General features: G+C 36.6%; 1 protein-coding gene across 1 annotated transcript; it reads left to right on the top strand.

Annotated features, from left to right (window-relative positions):
* The first annotated feature begins 5,269 nt into the window (after positions 1 to 5,269).
* stx11a (syntaxin 11a) lies at positions 5,270 to 7,858 on the top strand. Its single transcript, XM_079633007.1, has 2 exons — positions 5,270 to 5,426; positions 6,301 to 7,858. Exon 2 carries the CDS (start codon positions 6,306 to 6,308, stop codon positions 7,185 to 7,187), a length of 882 nt encoding a protein of 293 aa, XP_079489133.1. The 5' UTR covers positions 5,270 to 5,426; positions 6,301 to 6,305; the 3' UTR covers positions 7,188 to 7,858.
* Positions 7,859 to 13,169: the final 5,311 nt, after the last annotated feature.

Raw genomic sequence — 13,169 nt, 5'->3', positions numbered from 1 at the left:
TAAGAAAAGGATCCGTTTTTTTTTTTTTTTTTTTATGTGACCGGTGCTGCAACCTAAAGGATTGTTTGAGATACTACATTATCCTTTTTTCTAATAAACCTTGATGCAAGAATATTTCAAATGAACAGGAATTCAGGTGATACATTTTTATCTACAAAAATAATAGTCTAAAATGGTAAAATCAGTATTTCCTAAGATGAGTTGCAAAATATTGCATATTATTATACAGAGTGTATAATGTTTGTCGGGTAATAAACACTTATGTGGTGTCATCTAAACTTTAACATATTTTTTGATCCTGGAACAACATTCCAGTCTGAAAATTTAATCTTAACCTTATCCCAATCCCTAAACCTAACCCTACTCATGACTTATCCCTAAAATGGGAAATGATAAGTGAATAACACTGGTGAGGTAGAAGCACCTTACCCTGGTTTTAAAGGGGTGGTAGTATAATGCCCTTTTCACAAGATGTAAAATAAGTCTCTTATGTCTCCAGAGTGTGTATGTGAAGTTTTCGCTCAAAATACCCCACGGATATTTTTATATAGCATGTTTAAGTTGTCACTTTTTGAGGGTGAGCCTCGTTTTGTGTCTGTTCCTTTAAATGCAAATGAGCTGCTGCTCCCGGCACAGAGGGCGGAGCTACAACAGCTTGAGTCCTTTTACCTCACACACACACATGCACTGAAAATTTCAAAAACTTAGCTTTATGTTCAAACCGGAGTCAGACAATGATGGAGAGACTCAAGAAGAAGTGATAACATGTAGACAACATTTCTGATTGGTTAATTGATAAATGTATGTAGTTTATAGTTATCTTCTAGTCAGTGATTAGCATATTCTGTCTTGGCAATCTATAATCGTGTTCCCGGGGGTGGGGGTTATGTAAATTTTAGGGTTAGTAATGTCACTAACCCGGGAGGAATGTTGTGTAGTCCCTACTAGGCGTTTGTTGTAGTCCTTAAAAAGTGATTTCTGTAAAGCCAAATATCTCCCTTTGCTTTGAACTTTGAGCGTCGTGACTTTGCAGATGTTGTTTATGCTCAAACAGCAACAACACACACTAACTAAAGTTAGAAAAGTGAAATCATAATCAACCACCCCTTTACTAGCCTAAGCCTAAACTTGACATAGCCTACACTGTAAATTTGTCCCTCAAATCTGATTGGTGTTGATGTTGATCCAGGAACAAGTTGTACTTGGTGAAATCACGTTCACCAATACCTTTTATATCACAAAGTGACAACTTTCATTTCAATTTTGGTTCCAGTGAAATGAAAGTAAATGCAAAATTACAATTGTGGTTTGTTCAAAAGTTGATCAGTTCATCATTATACGAGTGTAAAACCATTTGGTTTCCCTGTCATGTCCACACACACAGTTAACAAAGTCCATAACCCATTCACAAAACTTGCAAGTCATTACAGAAGCAGATGTGAAAGTATGATGATTAGGATTGGAACATGCAAATGTGATCTGCCTAATTAACTTTTTCTAATATGCTCAAATCTTGGACCCGTTCAGATGGGTCATGACCCCTTAATCATGACCCTTGCAGATGGGTCATGATGAACTCTATAGCTTGTCCTTTTTTCCTAAAGTGATTAAATATCCTAATGTAATGACTTTTTTTTCCATTCTGACCGTATAATTCATTTTGGAAATACTGTTTGCACAACATATCATTGTTTACTGTGCAGAAGCACTATTCTCACATAGAGACAGGTAGAACTTCAGGCGGAAGGGTGTAATTCAATTAGATACATAAACAAATTGAGCATACAGTGAAAGTGCACTGAGTTATGTCTTTACCTAAGCAGTTTAATATCATACATATGGCACAAAACCGTAACCTCAGAATCAAAAATTCCATAATTTTAAATGCAGCGAGGTCTGAAAACACACCAACAACATCAAGCTTCAAGAGACTTTGTGCATCAAGCTTTGACATGAAATAATAAATGGCTTTGTGATGAAATAATAAAAATGTATAAATACAACCAAGTGTACTTATTGTTTGTTTTATTGTTTGTTTGTTTTAACTTATTTTTGAGCAAAAAGGTTGAGATTGAAACACATGCAGCCATTCCTGTGGAATGTTTTGGCATAAACTGGCTATTCCTGTAGTGTCTTTAAGGTTACTATTGGTGGGACATCCAGTAGCTTTAGGACAAAAGTTAGATTTTTGTGGATCATGGCTAAATATGAGAGGAAATATTTTTGCAATTTATTTCTATTTGTGTATTATCTTGACAAAGGGTTGAAGCTGGAGTCGAGTTGCATACTTAAAAAAGTGGGGAAAAATTCCATAAACATCACAATTTAAATATGGGTGTGTTTACTTGTATCATACATCAGAAAAGAGAACCCACAATATTCCTGAACTCTAATACCGGTGTATAGAGAGCTTGATAAATATTCAGATCACTGTCATCTGACTGCACTAGAGGTAATCATATTTGAATTACAACGTTTCTTTGCATGTTTGTAACTAATGTCAGAAGTTTCCTCATGTGATGTTCTCACTGTTGCATATAATCAGTTTGATATGCATGCTTTCGATTCCGAACATCAACAGCAAAATTTAAATCTAACAAATGATCATGATATGACCAGGCAAATCTATACTGCACTTCACGTATGCAGTACAACAGTAAGCACAAGTGCAAAGTAAATAGCGGGCTGTAGCCTATTGCTTGAATATAATATTTAAAAAAAAGTTATATTTCCTAAAGGTAAAAATACTACGGTTACTAAACAGATCGAATAAATAGATGCTTCTGTAGCCTAATAGTTGCTTTACCGGATGGACAAAGGTCAATTTGGACGTAATTACTCTGGAAAATGTGCATCAACCACAAAGAAAAATACAAATCATTGTAATAAAACAATAAAAACACTAACACAGTAGGCTACTAACACGAATATGACGAAACAAAATAACAGTGGGCAAGCTAGAATGCAACAGTAGCCTACCGTTCCGGAAGTAAACCCTCATTATGCAGACCTAACATCAGCTTTGAGGTCAATCGATGGCAAAGTTACCCACGATCCTGCAGAAAATTTCGCCAATCGCTAGTTTGTTACCATTGAAACGGGAATCCTTCACTTATTTGGATTTTCCGATTCGTTTCTACAATTATTTATATATTTTTTTATTACAATTAAAGAAACATATGTAAGTTGATAAATGTGTAGATATTTGTAAATGTTTGAATTAATAAAACAAGTATATTATTTTTTGTTATTGTTTGGTTTCTTTTTTTTTTTTTTGGTATTGTTTGGTTTCACTTTGGCCATTTCCTTCGAGGAAACTTAGGCCATATACCTATATACATATACCTAAAATTTAATTTGACAGGATAAAACCTGACAACATTTAAATTACATTTTCATAAAATGGTAACTAAATAAACAAACAAACACAAAAACAAATAAATAATACATTGATCAGGCAGAAAGTATGTTTAGGCCTTACTGGATGTTGAGAACAGTATATTGTATACAATTAGCCTGTATAGTAGCATAGGCTACATGACTGCTGTAGCTGACATGTTTGCATCAGTTTTAGGCCTACAGCCATAATGCATGCACAAAATTTCAGCAGAAAGCAAAAAATACCTGAGAGACCCTCAGAGTAAGGAAGGACTAAGGTACAAAGAGGAAACCCACACTTATCTGGGGTGCATTTCTCGAAGCCAACTATGATCACAAGTTTCGTTGTCTTTACCAACACAATTCAACAAAAGTAGTTGGCTAACAATGCTTTTGGGAAACCCTCCTCTGGGCTGCATCCGAAATCAATTATTTCCCTACTGGCGAAAAATAACATGTGACTAAAGACTGTCTCAATTCACATTACTCATAAAAGAGTAGAGCAAAGTACCCGGATTACCTAATTCTTCTGCCGAGATTCTGAATTGTGCATACGATGGACACTTAACTATCCCATGAGGGCACGGGAGAGGATTTAGGAATGGCAGTAATAAACCTCTTATATACTGTCTATGGCAGTAAAGCGACATAACGGATGCTGGTAGGTCACATGATGACAACATGGCCAATGTAGTACGTCCAGATTACATTCATACATAGAAGGTACATAAACCAAAAAGAAGCAGTTATGCTCAAACAAGTGTTGACAAAAATATACAGTCCCAATACCCCCATTACCTAATACAGATTTCAAACTTCAGGGACTGCTTCAGGGAGGAAAGGGTCACAAGTTTCTGAGAATCATTATTCGGGCTCTACTGCCATCATGTGGTGAGTGCATGGACCAAAAAGAGGCAATTCCCTTCACATTGACTAAGATTAAAGAGATACATATCGGATACATCTTATGTTAAGTAATTTCTCCTGCATATGCAAACGCCATTCGGTTTAGTTGGGCTATCATGTTGTGCAGAAAATCTTTTTTGTTTTTCACTTCTGCTTTTGCACTCACATGATTATTGTGACTCAATCTGACTTAGGCTACTATTTGTTCTAGAAGTAGTTTAGAACAAATGTAAGCCAATCAATAGAGTTAGAGCACTTTACCCTGCTTTTCTGAGCAACAACACCTTTTTATTCTGCTAGACATATAATTTCTGATTTTCCAAATAACTTGCAATTCACTGAAAAATAATTTACTTTGGAAGTGGCTTGTATTTTGGCTAGTATCTCTAAAGTATATCTCAGACAAACAGAATGGCAGAGGTGTGATTAAGTCATAATTTAACCAGGCCTATAGATCTCTAAAAAGACAATAGGCCTACCTATAAATTGCATATCCTCATACCTCAGAGGACAACCGGTTTGGGTACTATCTTGTTACTGAGAACCCGTCAAAGAATTAATAATGAATGGGTAGGCCTAGGCTATAATAAGGAATTCAATCAAATGTTTGTTTTATACAGTAGGCTAGGTTGTCAGTCAAGGGGAAACGACAAGAACAAAGCAGCATAATGACAGAATTGTTGGACTCAAGCTACAGCATAATAATAATAAAAAATAATAAGATTTGTATTGACAGTTAGGCTCAAGCACTGATACAATTATAAATTGATTGTTTTTGACAGGTGCCCTTTGGTAAAAACAGAAGGATCGATTTTGCACGAGGGAAACGTTGAAAACGTGTGAGTAAAAAAAATTATGTGAAGGGATTTAAAAAAATTAGCTAGTGTGATAATGAGAGGAAATTGTGGCATTTTAGGGTTTAAAATGTGTCATTGAATGTAACGTGAGGAAATTCTCTATTTTAAACAGGAGTTAACTTTCGTGTTTTGACTTGTCGGAAACTCCCACCGCCAGTCAGCTCAGTCAGTCATTCAACTGCAACGTTATTTCCTGCAGCGATGCGACATGAGGTGATGCGCGTTAGGAAACGATAAAAGCTCGAGTTTATAGCGTTTGAGTTGAACAAAGGGGCATGAAATAAGGTAACGTAACAGTTTATGAATCTTTTTTTTTTTTTTTTTTTTTTTTTAGTTTAATTGACACATAAAAGAAAGTTTGTCGCGAAGTTTAGCGGAACGTCAAATCAAGCGATTAATCGGAGTTAAACAAGGAACTTGAAATTACAGCACGACTGCACATGTCCTATCGTTTTTAACTACTATTTTTTATTGTGGTTACAGTTAAGAGATCTTGCTTACTTGATGTTTTGAGGAAGTCAGTTATATCAAATGCGTTAAAAGACTAAATCAGTGTTCACTATAAAATGGTGCACAGTCAATACTTATTTGTTGTTGTTGTTGTTGCTGCACTTCGCTATGAAGTTTTATGTACATTGATATATTAGTGCACAATGTTGACTACATCCGGGAATAAACTGGATGATCTTAGATTAGACTATTGTTTTATTCACATCTATTGCTTGAGGTTTGTATGTGTATAATGAGACAATAACGAGTTTACTCCAGGATTTAAGGACTTAAGTCACTTATTTGCTTTTGCCTCATGGTGTTCAACAGAGGATTAAAGGGAAGTCCCCACCCTTTTTACTCTCTGTATGGTGGTGACCATATCTGGTGGGAAATGTGCAGCATCATTGCCATTGCGGTGATGACTATATGACAAACAACTTCTGGTCTTATAAATAGTTTAGCTTTATGGTAAATTGTTGCCAGTGTACTAAAACCATTTATGAGAGGCCAAAAACACGCTATCAAGCTTGCATTGTGAACTGTGTCTGACTTTTTATATTCCTCCAGTTGAATATCATACTGTGCAATGAAGGTCTCAAACATGTTTGTAGAGTCAAAGCTTGTCATGTGGGCCATAAAGTCTTAACAATCTGAATTTCCCTCCCAGGAAAGATGAGAGACAGGCTGGTTGAACTGGGAGGTGTTGCCAAAGTCCACTGTGAGGAGGAAGAGCAAGTGGATGGCGGAGAAGATGTGGACAATGGTGAATTTGAACAGCATGCAGTCGTGTTCGAGGGCGAGGACATCATGGAGGACACCTTCAGAGAAGCCCAATCCATCCAGAAAGAGATCGCCCAACTCAGGATGGAGGTCAAGAGACTGGGTAAACAGAACACACGCTTTCTCACCTCTGTCAGACGCATTAGCAGCATCAAACGCGACTCGAACACGATTGCACGCAGCATCAAGACGAAAGGGGAGAACTTGTATGCTCGGATAAAGAAGCTGGATGCACTTTGTAAAGAGTTGGAGGAGAAACACGGAGCCCATTCAGCTTTGGTGCGCATGATACACGGCCAGTTCGTCTCTATAACGGGTTCTTTTCATGAGGCTATGAATGAATACAACAACGCCGAAATGGCACAGAGGGACAACTGCAAGACTCGTATCCAAAGGCAAGCGGGGATCATGGGTAAAGAAGTGAGTGGAGATCAAATCGAAGAAATGATTGAGACCGGCAAGTGGAACGTTTTTTCCGACGACTTGCTCACAGACGGGCGAACCGCTCGCTCAGCGCTCACTGAGATCGAGAATCGCCACAAGGAGCTTTTGGAGTTGGAAAGTCGCATCCGAGACATCCATGATCTGTTTTTCCAGCTGGCTTTGCTGGTGGAGGAACAAGGACCCATGGTGGACAACATTGAGACAAATGTATATGCCACCCAAGACTATGTGGCCAAAGCTACAGCTCAGATAAAGAAGGCTGTCAAATACAAGAAGAAAAACCCTTGTCGCCAGATCTTCTGTTGCTGTTTTCCATGTTGCAATAAATGATCTCAGTGTTAAAGCCTTCCGATTTCACATACGCCATAGCATATTAAACGAACAACAGTCTTTCATTCTAGTGTTAACTATATCATGTGATTTACTTTGTAGAGAACAACCAATGCCCAGTGCCTGCGTTTGATGGTTGCCATTGCAAAAAAGCTTTGTGACTTCTTGTAAACCACAGGAGCTGCAATGCAGTTGAGCTGAAGTGATACTGCAATGTCACTGCTACCCTTCTGTAAGTGTCACAGCAGGACATTCACTTGATGTGTAAAAGATATTAAAAAGGAAACCGCAAGTGTTTTACACCCATGTACAGTGCAAGCAAACATTATACAGAAACAAGTTTTATAACTGCTTTATTTTAAGATACGTGTGTGTGTGTGAGTGTTGTGTTAATTTAATAAATCATATTTTATCTTTGAATGCCTTTATGTTTGTTTGATCACCATATTGTTCTACAGTTTATTATTGTAACATTTATAATAAACCCAAAGTTTCCCAACAAGTTACTTCTGCAATATGACTTGCAAAATGAGTTGTGTAAAAGGGTTTAGTGGTTTGGAAATAAAGTCCAACAACTCTATTCATTTGAACAAACACTGAGAAGAATCCGCATGTTCTTTCTTTATTGGTGGTTTTATTTGCATCTGAATCAGTTTAAGAAAATTGTCAGCTTCATTTTGAGAATAATTAATTAATAATAATAATTTGTTACATTTATATAGTGCTTTTCTGGGTACTCAAAGCGCTTTACATGGAAAGGGGAATCTCCTCAACCATGCGTACTCCATTTAAAACTACCAGGAGTGGGGTTTGAAGCCATCCTGGTGGCTGCACAGTTCAAGTAAAATGTTTTTTTTTTGTTTTTTTAGAGGAAATGTATTCTGTTGTTTCTTTGCTTCGAATGACCACATCTTCCCGCAGAGCAGGGTTTTTTTTTTTTTTTTAAGAAAATGCATCACATTAAACTAAGTAGTAAGACATGTGTCTTTCAGTTTTGATTGTAGTTGTATTTGAGGTCACAAGTTTTACATTTGTATTTTAAAGTTTTTTGATAGTTCCAAAAAAGAAATTAGAAGCACATTCATAAATTTTAAAAAGCACATTTAAAGCAATGATGCCTATGCCTATGAAAAATTATAGTTATATGCAGGTGCTTTTGGCATAAAGTGACACAAATATCTGGAAGAATAGTGGGGTTAAATCATTTAAATATCATATTAATCTATTAACAAAGTTAGCCTTGTCACTTGTTTCTCTGTTGTTGCTTGAATGTCTCCATTTTCTACTAAAGTGGAACATTTATATTATATTGCACTTTGAGGTTATGAAGTTCAGACCCACAAGGACATTTGTCCATTGGATCTTAAGTCCAACGCCTTAACCACTCAGCCATCCTGGTTCCCATGTGATATTCTAATGACCTTGTGTATCAAATAGGCAACCGTAGGATCATTTAGAGCTGCTGGTCTGTATTTGGGCTCACCGAATTTCAATATCGTAGCTTTTGTAATAGTTCCATAAAATAAGGCACAGTGTTGGCAGCAAAGAAAGAAACCATTCAGTATATGCTGTAAACTTGTTCAGTTCAATTTGCTTGTATCAATACAGTTTCATTTATGAGATAACAATGAATTTTAGATCGAATTTTAGAAGATTGTGTGTAATATGACTGTCAAAAGTCTGTTATATTGCATTAGTTCCAACTTAGTTTTTTTCCCCTGTGTATTTTGCATGTAATGAGGCCTACAGACAATCTGACATTTTGTGTGTTGTAATTGTAACTGCAGTTGGCACGGCATCTGTGTATGACAGGCTATAACTTTAATGCATTGGCATGTATGAATGCCTTTGTAATGTCTTTCTCAGCAAGCACACACAAATTATCTGGCGCAATCAAAGTGTTTTAGGACTCTTGTAAGTTTAAAGGTTAGTTTTGTGCAGGCCGGCAACAAGTAATGACTATAAAGTCATTGAACTATAAAGTAAATCAAAAAATTATATTTATTTATAAATATTTAAAGTCTATTTCAAGTCACATTTTCCCCATCAGGTTCAAGTGATTCTTAACAACACTGGAGATGTGCTGCCGTGTTACACCATTAGATGTCAGAATTGAACTTTTTTAGGTCTCAACAGAAAGTCTATTGTCTGTTAAATGATGTTCAAGTAACTGGAGTAAATGAATACTCTAGAATACTTGATGGTTTCACAGACTAGGCTTAAGTCTAGTCCCAGACTAAAATGCATTATTGAGCTGTTTTAACTAAAAGCAACTTGCACTGGCATATCTTAAAATATGTTTAATTATCTTAAATATGCCATTGTTTAGTCTCAAGATGCACATTTTTAAAAGGCACATTTATAAAAATGATTTAAATGTCCTAATTGAACTAAGACTTAACCCTGGCTTCATTTAAAGTCCATGTGAACCGGAAGTTGCAGATGACTTTTCTCCAGTGTTGTGACGTATTTCCGAGTGAAACGGATTATTGAAAAGAGGGCAGGGTTTTACTTTAGCGCTCCTCCTCTCCATCTCTGCTCATAGTAGAGTAACGGTTTGAGGGGAGTGGTTAAGCGATTAAGCAACCCAAGCCGTCAAACCTACGTCATCAGAAAAATAACCATTCCAGACCGGAAGTAACTTTTCAGACTTTGATTAAAGATAACCACGGCAAACATTTTTTTTTCTGTGTATTAACTTGCACGGATGAATTGTTCACCACAAGACTAGTAATATCCGCTAACAAAGTAAATAGGGTCAATTTTGATTTCATGCCGACTTTAAGCCTTGTCTGTGAAACCAGGCCTGACTATAAGCAACTGAATAAAGTATTTGATGTATAGGATATGGTAATAAATCATTAGTGTGTATTTAATTAAACATTCTGTAGTTGCTTTACATAATAAAACACATTTTTGACTGTTCCATCTGTAGATATTTGTAATTATTTAGCAGAATATATTAATGGAGAATACAGAGAACAATTAAATTAGGGTGTTAATACAACAACTATGTCCTAAAAACTGAAACATTTTTCCTTTGCGTTTTTGCGTGTAGACGAGAGCGCTGTCAAAACGATCCCCGTTCACACGGATCCACGAAAACAACTAAAAATGCTGTATTATTCATGCCAGGCCAGTAGTTCAAGATGTCACTTTGTAAAGAAGACGTGCCTAAAGACTGAACGTAAAATGCATAAGTTTACGTTTTCAGGCCTAAATGAACAGTCCTAAATGAGCAGTCAAAACATAAGAAGTTTTCAGTTGCCCCCTTAAATGATGAATAAAAGTGAAGTCAGTGAAGAGAAATCTCTAGTTCTACCAGAAAGACTCGGGAGATAAATTGATATAACAGCGTATATTTATTAACAGCCCAGCAAGCATGAATTTATAAAGTTCTTTGGCGTAGGCCCCGTCCTTAGAGAGCAATGCGAGGGTAGCGGAATCTGCATATCCTGCCTGAAGACGAAGGCAGGGGCGCAGCCGACCCCCCCTGGAGGTTAAGGAAGGGACCATCCTGGTGGTGGTGGGGAGGATGAAGGGGAAGGTGCCATCTGGGTGGTGGTTGGGGAGGATGGAGGTACTTGGCAGCGTCAGCATCTGCGAACTCAGACGAATGTAAGTACCGATCTTTTATACTGTGAGTGTTAGCACATGATTGGTTAGGAGAGAAGTAATACGTGGCACGCTGATTGAGTCTTCCTGGCAGAACCTACGCTGAAGCTGTCATATCTTTGGGGCCTGAAAAATATGATCTATTTGTGCCAAAAATTTGTCCTTGTCTACAGTAATTATTATAATTAGGCTATACGTTGAAGTGTATGTCCTCTGTTTATGTAGTCTTATTTTGTTGTCTTTACTGTCGTCTTGTTCTCATATGAAGAGAACTGTGAAAGACCCCATGTATCTCTGAAGAAGACTAGGACTGTCTTCAGTTTTCAAAGTTTCTATGTGGGAACCTGGGAAACTGCTACGTATATTTCTGCTGTTCCATAAGTGCCACCTACTGTCAGAGAGTGTTTTTTCATTTTTATTATTACCTATTTAATGTGTGTGTATATATATATATATATATATATATATATATATATATATATATATATATATATATATATATAAAATAGTATATATATATATATTGGCCTGGCACACACACACATGAATAAATGAAATTATTTTGCGTACTTTGCTGTCAGATAAGACTTTTAAAAAAATGTAAGTAGTTTATATATCTGTACACATTGCGTCCAGTAAAGACAACAGAACCAGTAAAGACAACAGAACACGAGTACTGTAAGGACGACAGAAGAAGATGGCAGAACAATATGACAAAACCAGAGAACATAGCCTATACACATCAACTTATACACATTTATCTGAAAAAGTAGGCAATGACTACAAGGACAAGTGTATAGTTTAAAGCCCAAGCAGCCGACTCATTTTTGAAAACAGTTTTCAAAGTGCATGTTTTTGAAAAGAGACCATGTAAAATACAAAAACAAAATGAATTTGTGAAAACAGTGACGTCATGTGCATGCGTATTACATGTTCAACTTCAGTCTATAGGTACATAGTGTCTCCTAGATGTAGACATCGCCACCTATACTGGCTTGGCAGCATAATACAGAAATTTAAAGCTACACTGTGTAATTTTTTTACTTGATTCTTAGCAAAAAACACTTTGCTCTTTCAAAATTATATGTGCTCATTAATGTATAATTACTTCTACCAACTAATCAAGTGTTCTCGCAAGCGTAGAATCTGCCATTTATAATACGGGTGAGCTGCTCGAATGGCGGAAGCCATGTTGCGCCTCCATCTTGAAAATACAGTAGCCAAAGAGGGACATACCTGGAAATTCAAGCTTCGCCTTTTGCGTTTTTACACTCAGTGGCACCGTGACGAATGCGAGGGGGAGATTACTCGCGACTTCCGGCAGATTTGAAATAATACGGTCACCGTAGGAGTTAAAACGCCCTTGGAATGGGAGGGGCTAAAGTAATATTCAGTTGGTACTCATATACAATTTCACCGCTAGATGGAAGTAATTCCTACACAGTGTAGCTTTAATTGTTTTTGTGGATAGTTTCGACAACATTGTCGTCTGTACGTGAAAAACGCAAAACTTTTCTTTTTTAATTAAACTTTGGTTTGTTGGTTTCAGGAACACCTCTCAGAAACCTGTTTACTGACAGCAACACAAACCTGTAAACATCAAATTAGTTTAACTTAAAGTGCTTCTACCAGGAGTGGGGTTTGAACCCACGAGGACATTTGTCCATTGGATCTTAAGTCCAACGCCTTAACCACTCGGCCATCCTGGTCACAGAACTGCAAAATTAATCTAATGATCAATATACATGGGAAATATGGAACTAAGGAATGTGCTACTCAAATATTAAAATTGTCTCGAACAGTTGTGTAGGCTTAAACTCTTTAAGTTCCTATCAATTTATTAATCACCTAAATGTGTTATTGATTTACCACGTATTTAAGAGCTTCTTCGTCATGCCACATTTACCCACAAAGTATAATTAATATAATAGATTTAATGATTTGGAGGAGTGGGATTCAAACACACAATAATCCAATTCAGCCATCTTTTAGTTCAGAGTTCAGATTTGTTTAATACAACTGTTGCTTGTGTATTCTCCAATAGTTCAATATACCTGTGTAATTCGTAATCATCACTAAATAGGCAGAGACATTTTTCTAGGTCACTTTATCAAATAAATCATGTGACTCTTTGTACAGACAGTCAGATGTTATTGCTTCCCGTGAAGCTCAAGTTGAATCATTCTCATTCTGTAAAACGATACAAATCAAATAAGACCTTCTGAAATCCATGCAATGTTTATTTAATAAAATTTACAATGAAAGAATATTTAATTTTGATTGAATAAGACTGTATCATGCAATCTTGTGCTGTGTATACTGTGTGCTCTCCCTAAATCTCTCTCTCTCTCTTTCTCTCTGCCACTC

This window comes from Phoxinus phoxinus, assembly GCF_949152265.1.
Source record: "Phoxinus phoxinus genome assembly, chromosome: 13".
Classification (NCBI taxonomy): Eukaryota; Metazoa; Chordata; class Actinopteri; order Cypriniformes; family Leuciscidae; genus Phoxinus; species Phoxinus phoxinus.
The sequence above is the reverse complement of the archived record's forward strand: the minus strand, read 5'-3'. Positions and strand labels throughout refer to the sequence as shown.